The 26,880-nt window shown below is 38.6% G+C and overlaps 5 protein-coding genes across 11 annotated transcripts in view; 2 read left to right on the plus strand and 3 right to left on the minus strand.

Moving 5' to 3' along the window:
- LOC136414629 (uncharacterized) overlaps window positions 1-26,880 on the plus strand; it is a 250,284-nt gene that overhangs the window by 186,468 nt on the left and 36,936 nt on the right. The window lies entirely within an intron of this gene.
- Window positions 7,558-16,057, minus strand: vari (MAGUK p55 subfamily member vari). Of its 4 annotated transcripts, XM_066398725.1 has the most exons (10): window positions 15,819-16,057; window positions 15,090-15,202; window positions 10,914-11,068; window positions 10,640-10,799; window positions 10,154-10,414; window positions 9,634-10,102; window positions 9,408-9,577; window positions 9,179-9,352; window positions 9,009-9,083; window positions 7,558-8,479 (listed from the first exon to the last, which is right to left on the minus strand). In XM_066398725.1, exons 1-10 carry the CDS (start codon window positions 15,931-15,933, stop codon window positions 8,303-8,305), a joined length of 1,869 nt encoding a protein of 622 aa, XP_066254822.1. In that variant the 5' UTR covers window positions 15,934-16,057; the 3' UTR covers window positions 7,558-8,302. The 4 variants fall into 4 exon arrangements, with proteins under 4 accessions (XP_066254822.1, XP_066254823.1, XP_066254824.1 ...); XM_066398726.1 differs by lacking the exon at window positions 9,009-9,083; XM_066398727.1 differs by lacking the exons at window positions 15,090-15,202; window positions 15,819-16,057 and adding an exon at window positions 12,243-12,483.
- LOC136414728 (ADP-ribosylation factor-like protein 2-binding protein) lies at window positions 17,635-18,353 on the plus strand. The gene is made up of 3 exons (XM_066398900.1): window positions 17,635-17,742; window positions 17,797-18,173; window positions 18,226-18,353. The coding sequence occupies exons 1-3, from the start codon at window positions 17,727-17,729 to the stop codon at window positions 18,298-18,300; spliced, it is 468 nt and encodes a 155-aa protein (XP_066254997.1). The 5' UTR covers window positions 17,635-17,726; the 3' UTR covers window positions 18,301-18,353.
- On the minus strand, window positions 18,433-20,181 carry LOC136414674 (isocitrate dehydrogenase [NAD] subunit gamma, mitochondrial-like). The gene is made up of 6 exons (XM_066398837.1): window positions 19,966-20,181; window positions 19,745-19,917; window positions 19,540-19,693; window positions 19,328-19,487; window positions 18,735-19,009; window positions 18,433-18,684 (listed from the first exon to the last, which is right to left on the minus strand). Exons 1-6 carry the CDS (start codon window positions 20,153-20,155, stop codon window positions 18,452-18,454), a joined length of 1,185 nt encoding a protein of 394 aa, XP_066254934.1. The 5' UTR covers window positions 20,156-20,181; the 3' UTR covers window positions 18,433-18,451.
- dysc (dyschronic) overlaps window positions 20,371-26,880 on the minus strand; it is a 32,517-nt gene continuing 26,007 nt past the window's right edge. For all 4 annotated transcript variants that reach the window (XM_066398736.1, XM_066398738.1, XM_066398737.1 and 1 more), the window contains 3 exons: window positions 25,921-26,184; window positions 25,474-25,629; window positions 20,371-25,422 (listed from right to left, as the gene is read on the minus strand). In XM_066398736.1, the coding sequence (XP_066254833.1) occupies window positions 25,357-25,422; window positions 25,474-25,629; window positions 25,921-26,184 (486 nt within the window). In that variant the 3' untranslated portion in view covers window positions 20,371-25,356. The remainder of the gene's footprint in view (window positions 25,423-25,473; window positions 25,630-25,920; window positions 26,185-26,880) is intronic.

Genomic DNA, 26,880 nt, shown 5'->3' on the forward strand with positions numbered 1-26,880 from the left:
TTTTGGTCGATTTTAGATATTAAAAACGAACTAAATCACGAAGCGTACGACATAAAAGGCAATTTTCCAAAAGCTTCGCAAAAAACTCCTCTTTGAAGGAAATTTCGTTTTCTTCGTGACAACACTCAAGAATTTGAAATGAAATTGAAAAAGGCAAAAAGGGTTATTACTCTGACGTTAACGGCACATTTCTGAACTCTTATTCAAAATTAGAAAGTTTCAGTTTGGTGCTTTGACCCGTAGGATAGACCTGGCAATACCAAGGAAAAGGGTGTAAGGGTGTAATTACATCGAAAGCGCGAAAAAAAGAAGGAAAATAAACTTGTCGAACACACACCCAAGGTAAACATCTTATGAGGAAGGCGCGAAATTGTTGGAATCCGCAAAGAAGCCTCATAGTTTCAGACTCTGAACCGCGATTCTCTTCAGATTTGTTTCAAATAAAGTGAACATTCCAGTTCAGATCTGCCGAATACGTTATGCATTTTTTATAGGTAATAAAGAGTTATTTTCCTAAGTCCCAAAAATCCCCGTTAAATTGGAAGGGCGGTCCGGAAAGTAATTAAAAAGGGGGCCCCGCAATCAGGCGTTTAACAAGAAGTTAATTCATTATTCTAATGAAGCGAAGCTGAGGGCCGTATTCCGATCACGTTTTACATGTACATTCGGCTGAAATTACCATAATACGACTGTGGCCTTAAAAAATTGTTTGTCGTCTCTGTGGAGACGCCTATATACCCCCCGTATTAGGCGAACAAAATTTTTCTTCAAAAATAAAAAAAGTACATAAAACAAATCTTGGCAACGTTGCTTTCACTTTTGGCAACCGGTGGAGTGACGTCGTCCTAATGAAAAAGCCTCTTGAGAGTTGAACAAAAGAGCGCCGCTGGGTTGCCAGCGTTTCGATATTCCCCAGATGTTATTAATAATTAAAACTGAAAACAAAAACCCACAAATTCCGAAGATAAAAATCTTTTCCTGCGTTCGTCGACATACAAGCATTTTTCGACGCCAGCGCATAAATAAAATATTAAAAAGCATTTTTGTTACCGGAGTTTAACAATATCCAAACTTTGATTATGTTTTTTGCGCCACTGAATATATCCGAATATTTATCTGCTTTTGAGGTGGATTATTCAGTTTTTTTTTCAAGGAGGCCTGACCTGGTATAATACTTTGGGCTAAAAAACTTACTTAAATATAGGTTTAAATGGAACAGGTCGAATTTTTAACGGGAAGTTCCTTTGGATTTCTGTTTAAAAGTTTCCACCGGGGATCCATTCTATTATTAGAGTTCCATTTCAAAAATGTCCACATCCCATTGACATGAAAAGATTATGTAAATACCATTTCGGTTCTTGATGTTTTTGTAACCAGTCCAGGTTAGAGTGGACGCCTGTTAATTCCCCTTGATTTTCCTATCTACCTAGCGCCGTTGACTTACTTTGCCCTTCAACTGCATAAGCGACTACGAATTTCACAAATTTAATCCGAGTTTCATGTAAATCTTTACTTAGGCCACCAGCAGTTTTTTTTCCTTAGGAAAACTCGGTGGAAACACGGCCGCGATTTGCAATTATTTAAATGCAGTGCCGGAATGGGGGAAACGTAATTTATGTCGCCAGACGGGGAACGTCGATGGGGGCGACACGATTTACGTTTGCCTTGCAAATTGTATGGATTGCTCCAATTGTCTGAACAATCGAAAAAACGATCCCGGTGAGTAAACACCAGAAGGAAAGTTATCCTCATAGCGGAGAGCAAAGTCTTGCGAATTAAACCCAACGCAACAATGGAGTTTAACACCCCAAAAGCAATTACACTTTTTTTTAATTGGGCCGCCACGAGGGCGGCTTTGTCTCACCGGGGTCGGATTCAACCATTAATTAAGCCGTTTTGTCCTCACTAGTATTGTTTGAATCCATCATTAAATTTGTACGTTAATGCCCCTTTGTTAAACGACGAGTCGGGGTAAACGGATTTTTGATTTACTTTTTCACTTTTCAAGCTTAATTGTTTCGCTAAATCCATTCATGTTGATAAAACAGTTCATCATCGAAGTTAATAACACGTGGCTATCCTGCTCAATCTCTTCTATTAATTAGTTGCCCACCGATATTAAACGAGATGCTACTGACTGAAGGACAAGAAAATTAATGTGTCCCGAGTCTCAGACCGAACACTTTGTGCATATTAGACACATGCAGGTGTCAGATTAGAATGTGCGCCCTTGTCTCGAGGTTGCAGAGACGCAGCCGAGCAAATAATCGTTGCATTTAATGAACTTTGAGCTATGTCAGCTATTGCGATGTCATTCTCCTCCTTCGTTTCTGAGCGGATACGTTGAGAATGCAAAAAGGGGCATTTCCGCTTTGCAAGATTGAACCAGGTAAACTGAATGGATCTGCGATCAATTTCGATAATAGGTGCCCTGTGTTGTATGTTTTCCGGTTTTTAAAGGAGCACTAATGGCGATCCATTTGTTCGGAAATGGGGGACTTGCAAGCTAGGCTATTTATCAAAAATTGTCAGGAAATAGGGGTTGTTTTAGGTCTGCGATCCGAAAAAATGGATCTCAAGAGATTTATGCTCACTTTGAAATATTTTTTAAGTTTTATAGTATTATCTCTATATGACAGTGGTCCTGCGTGTAACTGGACTATTAATAGGTCGATATTACACATAATATGCACATAAATGGAGATTTTTCATAATTTTTTAGATTTCCTGAGATAATTCCTGACGATACGGTGAATACAATGTGTGTATTAAATAACAATATCAGCAGTTAGGTTAATCATCCCTAACTAGGCGGGCTACTATTAACTAGACTATCGGTGGGGGGTGCCATATATCATTTGCACATTAATACAGATTTTTATAATGCTTGAAACTTCATTAATAATTTATTTTTTAAAAATCTTGACAATATGGTTAACACTCATATTTATATTAAGTGATAATATTAGAAAATCAGGTTATTTTGAACATTTAAATTATTCAATGAAAATACTTCGAAAGTCATGAGTCCGTAGCTCAACTATTTCAGCAAAGAATTCTTTAAAATTGGCGCATGCAAAAAGTTTGAAACATAATTAAGCACTGGTATGAAGCAAAACGAATTCCAGCATTCTTTCCTGTGAAAACAATTTCCTGTAAAATAGCAACATTTAGATCTCAGTTTCAGTTTAAAGTGCCTTTCCTCCTCCCCTATAGCGAGAGCATTTAAATCCAAGCCGGAGCACTCGAGGAAATTAATATCTCAAGGCAGCAAAAAGACGCTTTAATAACAAAGACAAAAGGATGAATATTATTAAAAATGTTCCCCAATCTGTTATCCCCAAAGGCAAATAAAATGAAAGGCTTTTAATCGTTTTACCAGCTTTTTAATTAAAGCTTTTGAATAATTTTTTTCGCCTATAATTATCATTCCAGGGCTGACGCAGATCGGAGGAAACGCCCTTGTTGAAGGAGCCGTCTCGCTGTCGCTCATAGATCATCAAATCGTGTCAAAGGAGAGCCTGGATGTAATCAAAATTCTATTTTATTTCTCCCCCGTCAAGTTTATACGATCGGGAGCAGATGGCTTGGATTCCATTATAAAGGATCAAAGGGAGAAGCGACAATGGAGAATGGTGAATGTGAAATTGCCTCGAAAAAACAACCACAATAGATCAGTTCATCCACGAATTGTGGTAATGGTAATTAGGTAAGTTTATTAAAGAATAAAGAAGAAAAATTTTTCTTTTCTATACAAACATAATGAAGTTTTTGACAATACGGCGAGTGCCTAATTTTTATTGCATTTAATTTTCTTTGTTTTATTTACCGTTAATTTCAAGTTTTGGTATTGATAAAATTTCTTCACCAACAGGTCCTTAATTTGAATGAGATCTTATCAATTTTTTAAGTTATATATTTTCGACCCTGATTGCGTTTAAATTTGGTCATTAAATTTCTTGCAATGTCCTTTATATTAATATACATAATAAATTTCTCATCTTCCTCACACCTGCAAAGAACCGATCCTTTCTGAAACTTAACAGCAGCTTCTTTCCCTTAATTAATTCGCCTGCCCGAACGATTAAGCCTTATAAATTTTTAACGATACTCTGTTGGGGAACTGCAGCAGTCTCCCCCCCAATTCATTTCAATATTTGAATACCCTCTTTTCGAAGCCTTTCAGACAGTTTCTCTCCCCCCACCTCCTTGAAGTTAAGTTGTTTTAGGTCGAAATTAAAAACGTAGCTCTGGAGAAAACAAAAATATGTTTTCAAAACTATACAGGACAGGTCTGAAAGGACCCTGTTAACAAAGAAGGGCTGCACTAATTAATGCTAGGATGTGCCAGGACGAATTATTTCAAATTTCAGCCAAGTGCGAGACGCTTTTGAAAGGGTCCCATCATTGTGTATCACCTCATTTTTCAAGCCTCACCTTGCTCCATATTTACGGTGCATTAAAGATATTAGTTGCTTTATCCGAGATGATGATCGAAAACAATTTGGCGAGACGGTACGTGTGTGAGATCGGCCTTAAAATTGCGTTTAGATAGACCGAATTGAAAGGAAAACAATATACATCAACGCCAGGGGGAACAGCGGCCTTCTTCGTTCTAGAATTGTGTCTTGAAAATCCATTTGTCGATTCGAAACGGGTAACTAAAATTGACGAGTTAATCAAGTGAGAAATTGACGTTATTGTGCTTTTCTGTAAAATTTTCATTAGTTCCATATCAGGGCGATGTGGGACGCGAGTTTTCGAACTTCGGACCACAAACTTACAACAACATAATACGTTAAGGGAATCGCACTGACGTTGCTGTCTCGCTAGCTTAAGCACATAAATTTCGTTGAAATGTAAATAAATCTTGAACGAGGAGTAGGAAAACACAGCCGGTTGGCATTTTGTTAAACGGAAACGCGAATAGATATTAAATATTTGCATGATCCGGTGCAGACTCGAGCGCTCCGGATTTTATTTTGCGTTTATACCCATAAAGACCCTCCTCCATTCTCTTCTATTCCAACTGATGTTTGTATTATTGCGCTCATCCGGGATTTCGTTTTCCTAAAGCCGCAATACAAACGTATAATATGCAGGTCTAAATACATACTATCGATTCGATCCGCTTTCGAGGGCATTAATAACGTCTGCATTCCATGGATTTGGCGCAACGTCGGCGGAATCTTCAAGTAGAAGAACGCAAATTCACTCCAGGGAAACAAATACATCTCAGGTTGTATAAATTTTAAAGGTGCAGTTCAAAATCGAACACTGCTCCAAAACAGTTTTACGACCGGCAAGAAACTGATGTAAAGTGAATTTTAAAATATTTATGTTTGCACCTTTATGGGGCTGGATGAGGTGTTGACGTGCAATGCAAGCAGGAGTCAGAATCAATTTAGTATAGAAGACATGCAAGTCAAGGTAATTTGGAAATACGCCCCAAAAAATTTTATGTTGAGTATTAGCAATTCTATGCCCATGAGATTTTAGTATGTTCCGTGCAGAAGTTCCTAATCAGCACAGAGATTTTCAATTTGATCTCTAAAATTAATGGCTTTCTGAGCTTAGAAGCTCCTGTATTTCCAATTGCTAGCAACTTATATTCGCCATTGTCAAGAACTATCTAAAGCTTCATTGTTGACGATCTCATCCTCAAATAGCGTCCCCTGCTTTTGTTCGCAAAAATTTACATCAACTAACCCGAAAGTTTTTATTCGCCATTGACCTGTCAAGAAGATATTCATAAATATGATTTTTCACATGTCATACATAAATTCCTGTAATTTGTACACCAAAAAAGTTAATTAAAAAAGCGATTTTCTCGACAATATTGCGAATGCGTTTGAAAGTTGAAGCATAGTTGAATTTTTGAATAAGCCCTTCCCCTAATCATTGCACTGTTATCTTCGATTATGTATAGAAAAATATCCCAAACGCGACCCTAATTGCCACTTAAAACTTTAGCCTTAAGGCTTAAACCCATCAGCGACGAAAAAAGTTCTAAAGAAAGTGTGTGGGTAGCTACGTGGCGAAAAATTAATAACAATCCCCAAATAATCCAGAAGGGTTTAGGAGTTGGTTCGCCCTTAAAAGTTTTAATGAATGCACGATGACAAGGGATTTAGTTGTCTCGGTATAATAATTGCAGAATGCATATGTCTGTGATACGGTTATTGTTTGAATTTAAACCTCGAGGAAAATATTATCCAGTTTATGCAAGGTCTTGATGGTCTTGAAGATATTCTGCGAGCCTGGAACTATCTTCCTTCCTTCCCTGACATTTTCTTTAATGGAATATTTAAATTCCACCTACACCTACGTTAAATATTGCTTTCGTTTAAGGCTATTTTGGGCATCATCTTTGCTTTAGCGAAAGCTCGTATTCAGCTCCCAGTAATCATCCCCCTTCAGCATTCGGGGTGAAATTGAGACTTCGCCGTAAGGCGAAGCAATAAGTTAATAAATACGTAGAAGCATAAGTAAGCAAGGGCTGTTTAAACTCCAAATAAGGTTTGGGGTTCGGTAGCGTCTCATTAAGGGGATTAGTGGGAGTTTTGTTTCGTTTTCAGCGCATCAGGTTGTTTGTTGGGATAAATTATTAACCGGGGAGCGCAACTTCATTTCGCGGCTCATACAGAGTATTAGCGTTAGCTCTCGCTCAAACCAGAGTCGGAATTTAAATAAACACGTTTCGGGTTTAATTTCTCTTCGTGTCTTCGGCACGTTCGTTTGACGTTTGGCTAATTTATGTCGGGCTACGAGAGGCCACTAAAAAGGGTTTTAATTGCGATTCTGCGAGGTGCTCAATGTTGAACAATGAGTCCTTTTTAAGGCAAACCCACAAACGAAATGGGCCACATTCCCGTCCGTCAAAGCGCACTTCAAAATCGTCAGTAATTTATACCAACGCTTTCCCGTTTATTAATTCCCCCTTTCCAACAAAGTTTCAAAACGGGAAAACTATGTCGTTTTTAGTCGAATATGGCGTGTAATCAGATCTCCGGGCTCGTAATTAAATGTCCGGCAGACAGGACTCAGCCAAACATCAAAGTTTACCGAATGCTAAATTTGTTCGGTATTATTGAAACTCGCCAGGGCCTTTGGGCGCTCATCCGAGATAAGAGGACTGAAGCTGTGAAACAAAAACAATTTATTTGGGTGAAATCCCTTTCATGTTTTCATGAGAACTGGCCTATTAGCTTTGGACCGGTGTTTCGAGCCATATAAGCAAATTTGTTGCTTTAGGGTCGGTTTAATTTAATTTCAGCCTCTTAAATACTCCTATCTTTAAGTCGCCCGCATATAAAGGAATTTACATTCTGGTTTCAAAGAAAAACACCCCTTCAGAAAGGGATCGCATCCATCACGGTTAATTAAAATGGAGCTTAATTAATTTAATTAATATGCATAAGGATACAGGTTTTTCAGGTACAAAATCATTTTTCTCCGAATGCGAAATGAGCTTTGTTGTGTGGCCACCAATGCGTTTGTCGGAAAAGCAAAATGTTACATTTGTTTGGGTTATTTGTTCACTAAGACAATAAAAAGCAATTTGCAACAGAACTTTAATGAAAACTGAACATGATATAATCTTAATTGGACGGTAAAATAATTTAGACTATAAAATAAAACTATGAATAAAAGCAAATACATACGTAATAGTCATGAACGTTCAAAAGACGTTCATGAGGAATTGCAATGTGATTTCAAAACAGCAACAAGGAAACTAACTTTAAAATTATGTCTACAATATCCTGGTCATCAATAAGCTTTTGTGCCTTCTAGGATATAATTATAAATAGTACGGATAACTCGGCTTGTTGAGTGGTTAAGCACTCGTAAATATACAACTTTATAGTAATATAGAATACTTCTAAATTATTATTTAGGGCCAGACTGAGTAAAACCCTACATAATATTTTTTGTTCCGCCCTTGTGGTTTAAAACGCTATAATATTAGTGTGATGCCTTAGATAATCAAGTAATAGTCATACAATAGATCACATTTTGTTGCCTCTATATCTATTATAAACACTACATAGCTACAAAGAGTTTTTATATAAAATAGCTTCTGTAGTCAACGTTCAAGTCGCATGTGAATTCAATTAACCGGGCATTAAATAAAAGAACAGATTTATAATCTTCGATGTCACAGTTTTGTACTGATTGTTGAGCTACATGTTAATTGAAAGGACATTCTCCCTACTCTAAATAATAGGCTATATCGAACCAGTCTCAACATTGCCTGCTATCCTAATATAACAATAATTAGGCGCTTTGAGTATTAAGCCAACTAATAGATCCAATTGACAGGTACCCATTGGTGTTCCGTAGTCAACGCATCCAGAGCCTCAACGATTTGCCGGAAAGTCACATCGAAATCGTTGTTTGTTATGACTTGATCAATATATTTATCGTAAGTTCTTTGCATGCTAGCGCTGTCTTCTAAAGTCCGCTTCAAGTCTTCTTCCTGTAAGAATAATTAATATAGCATTGCTGCTCTAGAACGTTTCATACTTTTTACTATTATTCTCTTCCTACTTATGTCGAAGATTTTAAATTGAGCAGAGACATAGCTGGGGCCACCTCAAGGGAAACGCAAGTAGATTGAAATTAGTCCATTAACTCAGAGATGGCGCCGCATTTTTCCTGACTAAGGATATACATTAGACATAAGTAGATAGATACTAATGGTAAAGGCTATGAAAGACTCTAGAGTTGTAATGAAGGTTATAAAATGTCCGGTTCAGAAAATATATTTTAGTTGTCCAAATATTCGACCAGGAAATTACCAAACAATTTTATCCAAATTGAAAGTCAAATTCAATGTGAGATATTCGTCTCAGTCAAATAAATCTATAGTAATTTACCAATCGAAAAATTATCATCCTACCTTAATCGTAACGCATATATTTCTAATAAAAATTAAAATTTCAGTATAATATTCCAATCTGGGATTGAACATATCTACTCAAACAGTAAATAACTGTGCAACTTACCTCATACAAAGAAGCTAACGATTCTAAAGTCCTGGCTCTTCTCGAACTGTAGCGAATCGAGCTTTGTCTGTCAAACTAACATGCCAACATTAACATTAAAAACACACAAAATAAACTTATAAACCACCATGCCCAATTCCTTCACATCATTTTTTAGAGCAATTTCTTACCGTCAAATTTCTGCTTGAATATCTCAAATTTTGATTGCTCTTTGATATATCATACAAGCTCTTCAGTTGCTCCATTCCGGGGGCAGCAATAAATATAACGTAGGGCAGGAATTCTGAGCTATTGTGTAGTATTTTCAGGGACATAGGGCTGCAGTCCAATATACACATTTTCCCCTGCACGAAACATCATTAAAACAGTGAAAATATGAGTTAATATTACATAAAGTACTTGTTTAATGATTTCTCTAATTGAATCCAAATGAGTCCCGTATAAGTGCCCATTATATTCGCCGTATTCGAGGAATCTATTGTTCTTAATGTCTTCTTCCATTTGCTCTCTATCGGTAAACCAATAGGTTTGCCCGTTTTCTTCAAGGACTCTTTGAGGCCTAGTGGTGTCTGAAAGAATTCTATGAGTGCTTTATGTGAATTATAGAAATTAGGATGGAACTTACAGGGAATGACTCCAGCAAATTTTTCAGGGTCACTATTGATTAGACGATTTTTAAGGGTTCTTCTTCCCACTCCTTGAGTTCCAATTAGCACCAGTGTTTTCCGCTTGAAAGGGGGCATCTTAGTAACTTCTTCGTACAATAAAAGCTCAGCCTTGTCAAAATCGCAATTGCTCTTTGACTGGTAAATAATCTTTTTCTTTTTACGAGATATTCTAGCTCCACATATGCTAATTTTGTGCACAAAATCATTTTCAGGAGGCACGTAGGCCTTACGCCTCTCTTCTAATTCCATTGACGGAATAAGGCCTGTTCTATTGTCTCCGCCGACCTTTTTGGCTTGCCACCAGTTCGGATCTCGTTGGTCAACAATTTGAAGGATATCTCCTCTATCAAAGGATAGCCCTATTTCCTTGCAGGGAAGCAGGCTGTCTTCTTCGGGGCTGTACTCAAACAGAGCCCTCATGTAGCACTAGATAGCAAACAATTTACAAATAGGTTTATGCGCTTGAAAGTAACTTACTGTGAGCTTCTTGGTGACTCCGTTTACTCCGTTGGCAACGATGGAGGAATGAGTTATTTCACTGACTTGTGCATTGCCTACTTTAAGGGTTACTGAATCCCTGCTCTTAGCCACCTCGACTTGCAGATCTTCGGGGGTTTTGACAGAATTCCCATTGACCTCGAGGATTACGTCTCCAATATGCAGTAACCCCTGCTTTTCTATCATTCCGCCCTCCATAATTCGGGCGATTACCAGATTGTCATTGTCGTCTACTTGCACCTGTAATGGTGCTTATTTACAACCAGCAAACACAAAAGCCCCCCGCTGATATGAGACCTCTAACAAGACGTCTTTGCAAACACTTAACACCTGACGCATCTTTCTACCTGTCTCAAAAGCTCCGTCCCTTCCTTATGAAGTCAAGAGTTGCGTGAATTCAAATAGGGACAGGTAGACAAATTGTTCAGGGGTGAATTTGGGAAATTTGCCTTTTAAAAAACTTACGGTAAGGCCTAAAGGTTCTCCATTCTTCTTCCTGACCCCGACCATCCTAATGGCGTCGTTCGTCATCCCGTTGGGAAACAATTTAGGGGGTTCAGTCTTCCTGTCGGGTTTAGGGTTTTTCGTCAAATCCGCTATTTGATCGTGGCTGTCCAGCAAAGCCCTGCAATGCAGATATCCTGAGAAAACTGCATGAGAGGGTGACGCATGCATGTCACGTAACTTTGTTTGCGAAAGTCAATTAGGCTTAATTTACATCGTTTAAAGAGCAGTTTACCTGAATTGAGGTTTGTTGATAATGTCGGCTAGTTCTCTGGCGTCTCTATTCCAGGATCTGCTACATCTGATGTAAATATCTTTCTGAATATCTAAGCTATTTAGGGTTTCCGGAGGAGAGAGGACGGGTGGTTTTTCTTCTAGACGGTCCTGAAGCTGCGAGGAAATAGTAGCAGTTTTAAATTCGCCCCAAAACTAATCGGTTATTTATGGTTTCCCCTAAAGATCCACGAATTAAACCATGAAGGCAGGATTTACTTTCTTCTTTAATAATGCATTTCGCTTAAGCAAATTCTAGGTCAATTTTAACATTTCACTTCTTGTAAGCCGCAGCAGAAGAGCACCCAAATGCTTGTTTATCTAATTCAACCAGACAATGATTGACCGTCGAGGTTCAACATGACGCATTGTTTATGCCTTAGATGCACTTTAGAAACAATAAACAGTTAATCAGACACTCGCTAGCTTGGCAAAACATTACCTTGGACAAGTTTATTTAACACTTTCAGGTAAGGGCAATGAGCTTAAATTAAATCGGATTTTTCGACGGTGCGTAATCGATATTTTGGATTTGAGTGCATCATGCGTGGCTCCTTTCGTTCGGAACCAATTGAGTGCATATCCGAATTAGTGACAATAACGTTGCCACATGGGCAGTCCCCCTTTCAGTTTCAACTGGACTACAGGTGTGGCCTTTGTCTCGTTTTTTAGTGCGCCTTGAAACCTAACGGTTTAACAATCACCTACTTACCGATAACTTCCAAAATCCGGAGCTTTAAAGACGGAGACGAACCGACAGAACTTCATCACAGAAACATCACAAAAAACAGCTTTTCGCCCCGGAAAATACGATGAAAAGCAGGTGTGTTTTAATGTAGCGATACGAGGTACTAAAGCGACGCGATGGTACCTGGTGGACCCAACAGAAAATGGCCTCGTGAGTGGGGGGACCCGCGGTACTACTAAATGACTCGACGGTACCCAAACCGTCTTGGAAATTGTTAATATAACGAACCCATCCGCTGTTGTTTCGTTTTAACGGTTGTTGAGCTGAGCTTCCAAGGCAGATTCAGAAAGTTATAATAACAATACATGAACGCAGACATGGAGGAAACGTCACTGCGAGGGATTTAAGTTAAATCCATTTGCCGTACAGACCTCGAGTTGTTAAATTAAATTAAATTAAATTAGTTCTGTTAAATCTTGGGAATGCGGACGTGAAAAATGATCCTGCAAATTCGCAACATGATGTAAAATAATCTTACTTGCGTCCAAAGAAAAAATGCCAAGATTTATGTCGATTTTCGGGGTTATTTATGGCCTAACTCACCTCACGAGATCCCCCCCAAATATCCCTGTACATAACGTGCTGATGTAAACAATCCACTAAGGCACATGGTTTCAATCGATAACGTAAACAGATGCGTTAAGCATCACCCTCGGGCTTCAGATAACCCTTATTAGGATTACCAGAGTGGCTTTCGTTGGAAATTATTCAAAACCCGAATTTAGAAATACAAGAAACCGAAAATTTCTCGAAGAGGGAAAGTTTTGGTTTCTGGCTAACAGCAGGGTGATTTCCGTGGGCCGGGAGTTGCGCAGTTTCAGTTCAGGGGTTGTGGAGCTTCTTTGTTCGATAAAATAAACAGGGGTGCATTCGGTTATAATATGGTTTGGTTGGATTGATGGGAACAGGCCCAAGAATGTACGAGGGCATTTCAACATAAAATATAAGCCTTGAAATCGGATGGTCGAAATCAAAAATTTTCCCGCCCAACTCTACCAGTTCTCGAGTTATTCACAGTTTTTGATTTAGCTAAATAGAATATTTAATTTCTGTTTCTCTGAGGTTAATCAGATTTTCCAAGCTCGAAATTTGAATTTTATAGACGGGACACTGCATTTTACGACCTAGTAACTTTGCACGTAGTCTCTCAAACAATGTAATCTATAATTTAGATTTTTTATGGGAAACCCTGTGTATTACGTAGATGTACTGTGCATATGGTAAATGTCCCTATATTTATCTCCACAACTTCTCGAATTTAGATTTTTCGAGCAGGCTGCTTTGTGAGGTTCATAGCCACGTTCTTGAAGCTATTCGTTTAGATTTAGGATTTCAAATTAACAGCGTTTAAAATGGAACCCCCTGTATATTATTACGGTTTTGGGAACTGCAGATTTCAAGGACATATTTGTTTGTAGACGTCTCAAAGTCTGTCTCTATCAATTGTCGAGTTATACACTCCTCGATTAATGTGGCTCTATGCCAATCTCCATTTGTCCTGAAAAATTCGTGTAGACTCGCAGAGACTGTGTTTAGTAGCGATTTTCCTGGTTTTAAAATATGCAGAGCGTATTCCGAGATATTTCAAAAGGCGATAGTACTCTGTAGAATCATTTTAAAAATGCTAAGAGGCCCATGGTCATAAACGCACCATTTTTGATATACAGGGTGACAGTTTTATATTTCTCTCGTGTATGAATTGAGATAAATTTTTGCAATTTTTTACACCTATTTTCTTTAAGATCCTCTACAACAGAATGTCAGAATCGTCAGTAGCCATATACAGGGTGTTATGTTTTTTTTGGTCATGGATTAATTTATGCTTTACATCTTTTTTTCCTGTATAAATTCTTATACCAAATTTAAATTCCTTCTTCGGTTCTTTAGCCTTTTGGTCTCTTGCAGTGTTTTCGTATGTTTCACCGTTTTTGAATAGTTTGTGAAAATATCTATCGATGCAAATTAGGAATGTAAAGGAAGTAAGGAAAAAAATTATCATTTGAGTCGGTTATCAACTGTCTGAAGAAATTCGTAATATATAATAAAATTTCTTTAAATAAAATTAAGTCTAAACAAAAACGAAATTATAGAAACTGTTGAAAATGTCCTCCCTGCGATATAGAAAAAAAATGTGAAACTTTGCCACTCTGTATATAGAAATGGTGTCTCTTTGACCATGGATCTACTGACATTTTTTGAAAATTATTTTGCAGAGTACTATCGTCCCCTGAAATATCTCCATGATGATGTTACACCTTGTGTACACTTCTAGCCGCTACAGAGTGTTCCTTAATGTCGTGTTAATATTTCAGGGTGTGATTCTTCAAGTCATTTTGTGAAGAAAAGTTCATATGACCATATGTCCGCAACGGTCTGTATTTATACCTACAGGGTATTGAAATTTTTCTTTCCAAATCTTTATTTTTTAATTTCTCAAAAATACTTTAGATGTGCGCCAGTGGCGTTCCTGTACGCCTTTCGATATTTTTTACGAAAATAGTGGTACTACTGATTAAGCTGATTATTTCTACATAAAAAAAGGTTTTTTACGTGTTTCTCTTTAGACGAGCCGTTCTTGATTAAGACAATAAAAATCGTCTTAATTAATTAATTTTATTTTAAAAGTTCATTATTTTATATTAAATATTATGTATTTTATAGTTTATTATAAGAGATCTGTTTCATATAGAATTGACCAGCCTAATCAGCAAAAATATCAGTGGCGTGCCACTTTTTTCGTAAATAATATCGGAAAACATGTATGCAAAGACGCGATTGGTTGAGCAATAGAATTACTTTTCTTATTTAAATACGGGGTTTTATGTCCTTTTAACACACATCAAAATTGAAAGCAAGATCTAAAGAATGTACTTTCTGAGAAATTTAAAAATAACGATTTGAAAAGAAAAATTTCAACACTCTGTAGCTGAAAATTCGGCCCGTTGAGGGCCTATGTTCATATGAAGTTTCTTCATGAAACGATCTGAGGAGTCACACCCCGAAACATTAGCATGACATTAAGGAACATCCTGTATATTTCGGCATAAAATAGCGAATTTCCCGAGAAGACACACTCAAGTTTGAACTAAACAGGTTTTTGGAATTGCGGTATGGTAGATTGAATTCATTAAATTCGCTCATTATTTCACACACCCATTATCAGATTAATTGTGACTCATACAGCGAGTGGGTTCCTACAAACATCAAACAAACGACTCGGACTTGGAACTCGGACAACTGTCATCGAGTTGAAGTCGACCCACTTTCGCGGATGGGTGATTGACTAACGGCGACCTTCTTGATCAGCACTTTAACACCACGAAAATGCCAGATTTAGCGGAAATTCGACGCGATTTTATCATTGTAACTTTAAACACTCAGTCAGCTTACCTTAGCCAAGTTATGCAGGACGGGACTGTCCATCAGACCTTTTAGGAATATTAAATCAGTCTCATTGATTGCATCCTTACCATCTAACTCTTCTTGAACGTGCTGGAATGCCTCTGAAACCGAAGGATTTTTTATGAATTTTGTATTGCGGAAAAACGGGCTGATTTGCGAGTCAGGCATGTGCTCTTAAAAAAAACACCGGACAGTGACGTCTTTGCCGTTATTATTCAATTTGTGGGAAAAAATCGCGGTAATGACTGAGAAGTTGGACTTCTGAGAAAACCCTGAAAGCGCAAATGGCCTGGATAAACAGCAGTAAATATCGCTGGATTTACTGAGGTAATATGCACTTACGCGCTGTTAACTAATAAACAGTTTAAATGGCTTAGAACCCATATCACTTTCGAAAGGCGTTTTGTTGGTTTTATGATGACGTCAGGGGATTTTTGACTGCTTACGAGTTAACTTCTTCCAGGTAAGTTGCTCACGATCATGCTCATAAACACCGAAAAGCACTGTAATGACATTTACCCGGTAGCCTTGCTTTTGTACTGAAGGACTCGAAGGAGAATGAGTTTCTTAAAAATAGAACTCTTAATATATTCCCCACTTGCTACTGCTCTTTCAGCGTTTTCGGCAATTTATTTACTTCCACACGAAATGTAAATGCGCTCCTGCTTACATTTCCAGAAAATAATAGAAATAAACTCCTGGAAAAAACCCTCATACCATTGTCATTATTGATGTGATGGTGCTTCCCGTTGGGTTCCAGGCTCATCTCCTTTAAGCTCTGCAGCAGCTCCCGCCTCTCCTGGCACTCCCCATTTTTCCCGAAACGCACCATTTTTCCCCTCGGTATTACGACAAACGGCGAAAGAATTCAGAACCACGGAACCATCGATAGTCTCGAAGGCACCTGCTAACATCCTTCGAACCCACACAGACGACGTCTGGTCGAAAAAACCGAAACTGTGACTGTTACGCCTCCACTCACAACTCCCGGAGTGGTTGCTACGATACACACAGGGTCGGATTAGGGAATTGGGCGGTGCGCCATTGACACAGCTTCTTGGAATTTCCGGGATTTGATCGGTCGTAAGTTGTCCTTTGGGTGTTCGAAAACTCACTCAATAATGCTGGCGCCTATCGGGAATTTGGAATCGCGCCCACATGTATGGATGAGTTGGAGTTATTGGGTGGAATCAGGGGCGTAGGGGACAGGAATCTGGAGAATCCTGTGGGAATCGCTGACCTGGAGAAACGGGGGAGAAAAACGCGTCTTTGTGCTACACTCTTATTTCTCAATTTTCCTTAAAGAATTTACTCCCGAGGTTAGCGCAAGTAACTCACTCTCACAAGGTTCGCTATGGAAGGCCCTTCGTTTGCTTTCTGGACACTTTTGGTCAGTCCCCCCTCATATGTACCCCCAGTTTCGTTTCAATATTTGTAAACCCCTCATTTGCTGACCCCTAGTCAACATAGCACCAAGGCCTTTAGCTCATGAAATAACCAGTCATAAAATCGAGGGATATCGGCGGACTTGTTGGGTCGAACAAACACTGTATCTACTTATCGAACTTACGTATACAAGGTTGCTCATTAGTGCAACAAAGTGCGATTTCTCAGTAAATAAGCATTTTAGAAGGAAATGTTTCATATGAAAATTTTTGGTCATTAAGAGGTGCGTATTTTAAAACAATTTTAAAGTGTACAAGGTCCGGCAAAAAAGTGCGGTACAACCAAATTATGTTTGTTCAAACGAAACCCTCCATTTATTTTGCTATTTTTGGATTTATCGTAAATTTGGCGATGATAAAAAAGTTGGGAGCTTCCATTTAAAAAACATAATTTGGTCCCGCCACACTTTTTTGACGGGCCCTGTACATTTGAAAATAATTCTAAAGTGTGCACCTTTTAATGACCAAAAACTTTGGTATGAAACACTTCCTTCTAAAGCTCATATTTACTGAGATATCGCACTTTGACTCACTAGTGAGCAATCCTGGATACATGCGGCCTAAGTACATAAGAGATGTACGTATTTACCTAAGGTCGTCCTGGCCAAGCGTCCAGCGGAACATTTAGCAGTACTGTACCGAATGCAGGACCTCCATCGATACTGCCGGAATCCATAGCAAACTTTAACCATTTTGTGAAGTTTCAAAATAAAACACTAAATGAATTCACAATGCGGGAGACTTTAAGCTCATATCGATAGTAATCTGTATAGGGCACTGGTCCTCGTGATTACCATTTTATTATGCGGTTTGCTCACGGAATCACATAATATACCTGGAAAAGGGAAATAATCGATAGAAAGACAGGAAAGTGGGTCAATGATTCGTGACGAATGTTTTTGTATTTCCTGCTAAAAAGTGCATTAATTTGAATAATAAAAATAACAATAATAACGTTAATAATAATGATAATAATAAGTGTTATTGCCGAGTACTCAGTAACATTAGGGCCCTTCAAGGGCTACTGACCCCTTATGATCACTCTTGATATCACGCTTCCATGGCAACGTTTTGTCATTATTGGCTGACGCCCTTCAGCCCTTTCGCCGATTCTTGACATTTCAAAATTACCTTCATCAGCCATCGCATTGCCCAGTGCCTTCCCAAATACCGAATAAAAATGACTGAAATAGGCTGTAAGTACTTTAGAATGCTTTAAATAATCGTAACGATTTTAATTCCCATTTCAGGTGATTTCGATATATCTCATTATTGCACTGAAAGCTCCGAGCGCAACTTCGCCCAAATTGTCGGATGCATCGAGAACACCATCATCAGCGAAGATTTTCTGGAAATTCAAAGCAAATTCCTGGAACAATATTACCAGGAGTTTGTAGAGGATGAGGAGAATCGGCTGGTTTATATGGATATATTCAAAAAGTACCTGGACTCGGTGGAGAAGCACATAGAAGAGCAACTGACGAGGCACATTCCAGGGTTCGATATTAGGAAATTTGAGAACGAATTGGAGGCGAAATCCAATGAGTTGGATGGTGAGATTTATGAGATGTTGTCCACTTTTTGGGACTTTCACACGTTCAAGCAAATGTTTTTGGAATATAGAAAGGTGGGCCAAATTAGACACTTTTCCGAGATTTCATAAAAGAAGGCAATTTTAGATGAAGGAAGGCAAAGGCCCTGACTTTTCCCAGGGAATTTTGGTGACCAAATGCAAGTTGAAGCTGGATGCATGAGAATGTTTAATAAAGCGCGACCAAAGTTCTTCGAGTTAAACCGAAATTTAGCTCTACGAGACTCCATGTTTATAAGGGATTATTACCTTTTCCATTATTATTAAAAAAACACACACACACACGCGCGCATTTTATTTACAACCCAAAACACTCAAAACGACTTTACATGAGAAGTCTTCAATATCTCCCTAATGTTACTCTTAATACTTTCCACTACCTCATCGCTCGAATTGCTCCCCCCTATGTCATGGGTCTGCACTTTATCTTCAGACAAAGTCTTCGTTATAGCTTTATCTATCAGCTCTGCATACTCATCCTCCTCCAAGTAATATAGTAGATCTATCGAGGCGTTTAACATTGCGATTGGATTCAGATTATCTTCGCCTGAAAAACAGATTTATTAAATCATTTTAAGGGCTTGTGTACCTACTTACCTAAAAATGTTAAATGTCTGGAACCGGCCTCAAAAAGGGCGCAACTAGGGCCAAAGTTCTTGCCGGACATTAGTCCTGCACCTCCAACAAGGCCGCAAGCAATGTTGGACAAAATATTGCCATATAAGTTGGGAGTTACTATTACGTCAAATTGGGTGGGGTTCTGAACCATTTGCATGGTGGCGTTGTCCACTATCATGTCGGTTACCAGGAGGTTTGGATAGGATCTGGACACCTCTTTTATTACTTTCATGAATAAGCCGTCTGAGAGCTTCCTAGAAAGATTAAAATTAGAGAGAAAATTAGGAATTTGGGAACAGAATGTTATTAGAAACTATTTGTTCTTTATTTTGAGATTGTTTTATCACTCAGATAAAATATCATTCGCCATATTTTCAAGAAACTGAATATAATTTCTTGACAGTTTGGTGGAGGATAAGTTAGCCTCTGACCAATCATGAAAATAAATGAATTTGTACATGAAATGTAGCATATAGAACTACGAGACAAGGTTTGATGAAAGTGAAAACAAGTCGAAACACGCTTTTTTCAAAGGAAGAACCATCAAAGAATCGAAAAGCTACACCACTCACATTATATTAGCCTTATGCACAATTGTGACCTTCTTCCTCCCCTTCTGCAAAGCAAAGTTGAAACACCAATCCGCAAACCTCCATGTATTCTCCTCGGTGATAATTTTCAAGCTCTCCACCACCCCAGGTTTGACCGAATGCTCCAGCATCGCATACTCTCCTTTAAAGCCCCAAATATTCTTCCGAACTTTACACATTATAACCGCAAATACCTTCGGTATTCTGCCTGCAAATGTAGACATCCATGTTAGAGTATTTGCACTTGATATGGGGGTAGCTTTTCGCGTGCACCACGCAGACGTACAAGTCCAGGTCTTGCCTCAGAGCGACGTTGTTGATGCTGAGATTGGGACTTATGATGTTGCCCTGCATTAGGAGTTAACGTTAAGGAATTTTCTAAAGAACTGCAAGCAGAACCTTGATTCCCACTCCAGTTCTGTGCATGGACAGGAGGGCCAGTCGCCCAAACTCCACGGTTTCGGCTTCGGTTTCGTTACCCTTATACGGGATTTCTTCGAAATATACCGGAACACGAGCCTCCTTGAAGACGTCTTTAACGTACGATGTCAGTTTAGGGCCCGGGTCTGCTCCTAACTAACGATTTTCGCATTTGCCGTAGATTTTCTTCTGCAACTTACCAGGCAGCATTGTCACCATGTACCTGCCCCCATATTTTACTGGTTTCCTCAAGTTACCCCTATCAATAAACCGGTTCTTGGTGATGATTTTGCCCTCGAACGTGTCTGCAGGTAGCACTGCGTGGTGAGACTTGGCCGCGTAAGTCCTGCAGCCGATTCGGAGAATCCTGGTGGCTGCCTTCAAGACCATTTTCTAGCTCGTCAGAAGTGACCTCGGTTATGCTATCATACTGTTGATAGTTCTGTCTAATATGGATCACTTGTTACTCAAAACAAATTTCAATATATTTCGCTGAGAAAGTACTTTATGTGTTATGTACAAACGAGCTTATCAGTGCGTAAGCGGGCTTATCAGCGGGCTTGATGATCTCCTACAGGGGGGCCAATGAAACGCCCATGAAGCAGTCCAGACAAATTGACAATTTATTTCTTTTAAAAAATAGGTTTAACAGCGGGTTAACAACTAATGTCTGTCTGATTGTTACTGGTTTCGTTCCTCTACATACGTCAGGTGACTGATAAATTGTCGAATTTGTTGCTAACAAACAGATTAATATAAAAACAATTAACTAGTCTGTTTAAAAGGTATCCCTGATTTTTCTTACGCATATTATTAACAACAATAGTTTAACATTAGCAAAAGTGAACCTAAAAATGTACAAATTATCAAATATCTTGGAACAAAGTTAGTTTACGTAGCACCTATTCCGCTATTTACAAGACGCAACTTGCGCTACTCAGAACTTTGAGTAACCCAAGTCAATTAAGTCATATACTTACACTCAATATTTCCTACGGCTTACGCAATATACAGTACTACCAAAGTGGATTGAAATAAATTATTTTATTACTGTTTGGGTAATTTCTAATTTACGCTAAATACCATGTCATTGCTTAAACGTTAACAGTGCTTCGCAATATGCAGTGAAGGCAGACATTGATATTATTTAGATTGTTAACTATGACTTATTGCTAGAAATCAATGCGGTAAGAGATGTTCTATACTTGCTCATTGTGTATATGTCCATGTATTGAAATGAATGCGGAAAATGCGCTTTCCTGCGGTCCGCGACGCACGAGGAAAGTGTTATGCTAACATGGCTTGTTTAACAATAAAATCTCTCTTCGAGCTGTTAGTTTGGTTAAAGAATTAAGAAAATTATTGTAACTTTATAGATATTATTATGAGATGTCTATAAACAATTTCGCTAATTAAGAAAAATATAGAACTTTGATAGCCGAGTGAATGCATAAGAGATTTCAGGTGGAGAGATCTCCTGTTATTTTGCTCCTCAATTTTTAAGTGTGCCGGATGCCCCATGTTCGATTCTCAACATGGGGATCTCGGAAGCCGTAGGAGGTACAGAGCTGGTTAAATGGAGGCAAAGTTGTATCTTTATGAGAGGAGTGCTTGGCCTTTTTTATTGGTTAAATACTCGGATTACTTCCGGAGGTACCCGGAAAAAACTGAAAACTGCCATTTTCTTTTTATTTTTTTCTGCCTTAAATTACAAAAAAAAAACATGAAAATGGAGAACGCTTTCTTAAGGCACCTTTTCCCGCGCTATAACATGAAAACAGCTTTTCGGAAATACGATGTTTCGGTTTTCCTACACCATCATCAACTTTTTTTTTAAATAGAGACCTGATTGTTTTTTTACGAATTCTGCTAGTCATTAATAATTGAAAAACAACCATGTGTCGCACTTGTCGATTGACGACGTCTAGATCAAAAATATCCATTGTCAAGATTTTGAAAATACATTTTAAACATTCTGATTGTTGATTCAGGTCTGGACTGTGAGCAGGCCAATGAACAGCACCACTGTTACTCATCTACTTATTATAAAATATTCGGTTTCACAATAATAATGTAAATAAAATAGACAAGTAGACCGCGTCTGTGACATCAATCGCAATCCGTCTATGCCTGTCATGTGATCAATATCTGATATTTATGAGCTATTCATTTTGAGATAGGCGTTTCCAATTTCTACTATGAAAGCGGAGTAAGTAGAATGCACTTACGCAAAATGGGAAAATATTGTTTTTCCTAACAATTAATATTTTTGATCTAGACGTCGCAAATCGGCAAGTGTGACACAATTGTTTTTCAATTAGCAATAATTAGCCGAATTCGTAAAGAACGGTGAGTTCCCTATTTCAGAAAAAAAAAAGATGATGATGATGGTATTTAAAAATCGAAACGTCGTATCTCCGAAAAACTATTTTCATGTTGAAGCGCAGAAAAATGAGCCTTAAGGAAGCGTTCTCCATTTTAATGTTTCTATGTAATTTAAGGCAAGAAAAAATCAAATAGCAATTTTTGATTTTTTCCGGATATCTCTGGAAGTAATAAAAATTCTTTTTAAATTAAAAAAGCAAAGTATTCCTCTCATAAAGACAGAAATTTGCCTCTATTTAACCGACTCTGTATCCCCTACGGTTTCGGAGATTCCCCATGTTGAGAGTCGAATATGAGACATCCTGTACAGGGTGAACGGGATTGTTACTGAACAGCAGCAAGCTTGCTCGTCAAGTACATTGCTTGAGTACGAAGACCCGACACCGTATACCAATTTTATGGAAGCGGAAAGTAATATGAGAAGTTTAAACTATAGGTCTTCAGTAGGGTTGGATAACTTTCATTTCGACCTGAAAAAGTTCATTTCTAAAATGTCGGGCTACAACGTCATTATTGATATTTTTCCCAGAAACATACTCAAATTGCGACAAAACTATATTAATATCATTTTTCGACATAAATTTTGTTAAAGACATTTTTTCTTATGTGTTATCGTCTAAAAGTTATAAGCAAAAGCGTCTTCGGAATTATAGCAAAAATATTTAATTTTACAACAAGGATTAAATAAACGATAATAATTTAAATAACACTAAATAATAAAAAGAAACAAAACAAATGTTATATTTCATTTCACATTTTTTCAATATAACTTCCTCTTTTTGCCACGCACATTTGAAGTCTTTGTCTAACTTCCGTCTCAGTTTTTCTTAAAACTTTTAGCGTCAACTCATTACAGGCAGTTATTATTTGCTCTTTTAAGAGTTCCAAATTTCTTAAAGGGCTTTTATAAACGTTATGTTTAAAAAGTCCCTACAAGAAAAAGTCCATGAGAATTAAATCAGGAGATTGTCTGGCCCCTGTACAGGCCCGTTGATGCCAATCTAATATCGTCTGAACGTGTTATTTATCTCTTACTACACAATACGAGGTCTAACAAACTAGATATGTATAAGAATAAATCAAGCCTAGTGTGATATTTCTGGACATATTTTGCGATAATTCCTAAAAGGTTTTGTCTATAACTTTTAGGCGATAAGAACAAATTTCTTTAACAAAAGTTGTAGGGAAAATAGGATCAATATAATTTTGTCAGAATTTGGGCATATTTTTGGGAAAAATATCATTGATGACGTCATAGCCCGACATTTTAGAAATAAACTTTTTTAGGTCGAAACGGAAGTCGTCCAACCCCACTGAAGACCCATAACTTCAATTTTTCATATCACTCTCCATTTCCATAAAATTGGATATAGGGTCGTCGAGTTGGACAAGCCTCGTGCATGGCGGACGAGCTTTGCTGTTGTTCAGAAGCGAGCTTATTATCGAGAGAAAAATTCAACTAAAGTCCCAAAAAGTCGCTATTCTGTGCGCATACTGGTATATGCGCACAGAACAGCGGTTGGTTATGGGAGTGGTTCCTCATAACCAAACCTGTTAAACTCTACAAGAAGTATTATAGTGGCCAGAAATGCGCGAATGCAGTAGGGATGTAAATTCAATAATGATTCTTACTTGCGTATAATAATGTACTTAGGTAGTTTTGGCACGGCCATATTAATAGGTGTCTAACTTCCCCATAATAATTGTATAAAACGAATATCATATAATATAGCTAAAATAGTGTATTTACAAATTTCTTTATATTGTGACTAAGTGCCTCTCTCCCTCTAGATGTCGCAGGATGTGTCACCGATTGTCGTACTTTAAACCCTTTGGATCTGTTTAAAGTACGACATTGTATAATATGCACAACCATGGTTTGCTTGCGAACTAACGACGAAAGCTGTACACAACAATTATTATAACAATTAACAAGTTTTTCCGATGATTGATGTTCTTTGGTACAAATGGTTCGAATGCATATTATATTTACGTTGAAAATGGCTGAATAACTCACTACATATTTAGAGATTGCTTCTACATTTGGAGATAAATTCACTGTCTTTTCTTTGATATAATATTTGGTTGATTTTGGGCGCGAATTGTCTGGCGTTATCCCCTGGTCGCCGGCAACGAGCGCCTTCGATGGGAAATATCCCATCGACTCCAGGTTTCAGCAACTGCCGGTAAATTATCAGGTCCTGAAATAATCATGTCTAATCTTTCATCCATTCTCCTCGAATGTCCACTTTTGTGCCTCTTGATGCTGTCTTCCTTGAATTCTTCCTGTTCCAACTCCTTTCGCGTCTAGATGGTCCATGATATCCTTCTCTTCTTGTTAGATTTCTGACTTGCTTCTCACCATCGCCTTCCCTAGGTACCAATTAACTAATATTTTCCCTTCGCTTTGTATGGGCCGCAGAACGCCGCAAAACCCATAGCTCTAGCTTTCCTTGTGTTACATCCTTACCAACTTCCCTCATGTTACGCTTGCAGCAATTATTTCCTTCCTTTTTCCAGTTTTTCGAACTTTAAATAACTTTACTGACCTGATAAAAAAAATTAACCCGAACTTCTGACTGAGAACCTTGCGGTAACCTTAAGAAACCCGAATTGAGGGCGCATCTGCGACCTTCCATTGCAGGACGTCTCTGTAGCCTTGCTCTGGAACTGGACCATGCGTTGCGACGTAGCCTTGCTCTGGACTTCAATTCTCTGAATTGCCGACTGAAAATCGTTCCTTCAATCTTGGGGAACCTCTGATAAGCTAATGGTAGCGTCCACTACGAAGTCCGCCCCAACATTGCCCGCAATCAACCTCTTTCTCTTGCCAACTTGGCTGGTTTGATATGGTCAAATGCACAAGCAACCCGACTCACTCTACCACAACTATTTTTAACTTTTTTTGGTCGAGTAACGCCCCCTCCCACCCACGAAACAAATATATTTTGGCCTATAACGAGTCAAAGGTGCAGGGTGCAAAGGAAAGAGCCTCTCTCGCGTTTAATTAGGAAATGATATGTAGTAGTTGTAGATTTCGGTCCTGGGCCATTGAGTACATGCAAGGGGTGTTACTGGCAGATGCACCAGCAAGAAGCACCCTTCGGCATGTTCTCCATGGGTTCTGACCGTCAGTTCTCTGTTTCCGACGATTGATCGGTGACGATCGGCCCCGGAGGGTCGCTAGGGGGGAGGCGTAGCAAATGTTATGCTTCCAAGAAGATCAGAGCTGTAGGCTTCGGCTCCATGTTGCTCTTTTTTGCTTCCACCACCTAAGAAATTCAATTTACCAGTCTGGAACCCAATTTGAACTCGCGACCAACCGTAAACTCTATATCATTGCGATCTCTCCTGGCGAAAGACTCGGCAATCAATCTGGCAACATCCTGGTGCTGCAAGCCCTCCACTCGGGTACCGTCTACTGAGAGAATCAGCTGACCCACTTCTAGGCCTCCGCAATAGTAGGCGGCCCCGTTTTCCTTAAAGGAATAATGTCGTTTTTGGTGCTGTACTGACCACTCCTTTAGTGTAATTCCTTCACTACCAAGGATGCAACAAAGTTGCAGATGCGAAACTTATCGAGGGTAAGATGATCACAAAGTCAATTTAGTCGCATACAGAGTGCGTCATAAGTATGTGACAAACCGTTAATTTTTTTATGAAACACATGTGACGTTCTTACCCTCAATAAGGTGTGACTTTAGTTCTCCTTATTCCTGATAGGAGAGCGCTAAAAGAATTACACTAAACAGATTAAGCAGAGTTTTTACGTTAATGTTGATGATCCTAGGCAGAGGGTGCTTGGTGTTGGCCCCACCCTCAATTGCAATGCCCAGAATGGGCTTATTCTTCTTCACAGTCACCCTCAAGTTCCCCTCTTCGTCCTGCTGCACCCTAGGAGGCTCCCTTGGCTCGTTTCCCCCTTCTCGGTTCAATCTTTGCATGGACTGATGCCTCCGCATCGCTCCATCGCCTTCCAGCATGCTCGTGTCTTCCTTCATGTCGAAACTGCGAGAGAGCTTATGGGCCAATTCCTGGAAAAAAATTCTCTCACTGATTTAAAAGTTTGAATTAATGGGAGGTTGGGGATTGTAACCTAAACTAATAAGAACTGGAAGCACTAATAATACCTAGAAATTGAAGAGACAAAGACAAAAGTCACGTATCTACAGGAAGGATCACACAAGCGCCATAACACAGAGAGTAATCCATCTACAGGGTGTTCTAAAAGTAGAGACACTAAAACGTATAAACAACGTGCCCCCATGCATGCCGTGTGATGAATCTTGACACTGAAACAACCTTCGAAAGTGTAAGTTTAAAGTAGGTTCTGACAACGTTCTGACAACGTTCCTTTAACGTCAAATTATGTGAGTTGGTGAGATTTTTTTAAAAGATTAGACAACACTACTAAATTTGCATGAATGCCAGTCGAAAATATAAAAGCAGTGTTCGAACTAGAGAAAAAACAAGTGCAAAAAAAATTTCAGTGTCCACGTGTAATCAGCAAAAATACTTAAAAAAATTTCCAAAGCAATTTCATCCTTCCCCTCATCCACCCGGAAGTGCCATCAAGAAACTCAAACAACTCGCGTGTCTCGTGCTGAATTAAAAGTGCTTCAAGCATCAAAAGAACCTTTGAAAAACGTCCGGCAGTACTCTAGAACCGCCGGAGGCATGCTCATTTCGTAGTGCTGTATAATATTGAAGAAAACAGGACCTACGATGAC

This window comes from Euwallacea similis, chromosome 18 (assembly GCF_039881205.1).
Source record: "Euwallacea similis isolate ESF13 chromosome 18, ESF131.1, whole genome shotgun sequence".
Classification (NCBI taxonomy): domain Eukaryota; kingdom Metazoa; phylum Arthropoda; class Insecta; order Coleoptera; family Curculionidae; genus Euwallacea; species Euwallacea similis.

Bases quoted from the DNA above. Each gene is read 5' to 3' on its own strand.
- vari (XM_066398725.1), bottom strand. From the start codon at position 15,933: ATGGTGCGTTTCGGGAAAAATGGGGAGTGCCAGGAGAGGCGGGAGCTG. The intron at 11,069-15,089 runs GTAAGCTGACTG...ATTTCCTCGCAG, and splicing joins TCCTGCATAACTTGGCTAAG to CTTCAGGACCGTCTAGAAGA. The intron at 9,353-9,407 runs GTACTTTATGTA...TGTTTCGTGCAG, and splicing joins TTAGAGAAATCATTAAACAA to GGGAAAATGTGTATATTGGA.
- LOC136414728 (XM_066398900.1), top strand. The intron at 18,174-18,225 runs GTGGGCCAAATT...AGGCAATTTTAG, and splicing joins TGTTTTTGGAATATAGAAAG to ATGAAGGAAGGCAAAGGCCC.
- LOC136414674 (XM_066398837.1), bottom strand. From the start codon at position 20,155: ATGGTCTTGAAGGCAGCCACCAGGATTCTCCGAATCGGCTGCAGGACT. The intron at 19,010-19,327 runs GTGAGTGGTGTA...TAATCTTTCTAG, and splicing joins GTGCATAAGGCTAATATAAT to GAAGCTCTCAGACGGCTTAT. The intron at 18,685-18,734 runs GTAAGTAGGTAC...TCTGTTTTTCAG, and splicing joins CAGACATTTAACATTTTTAG to GCGAAGATAATCTGAATCCA.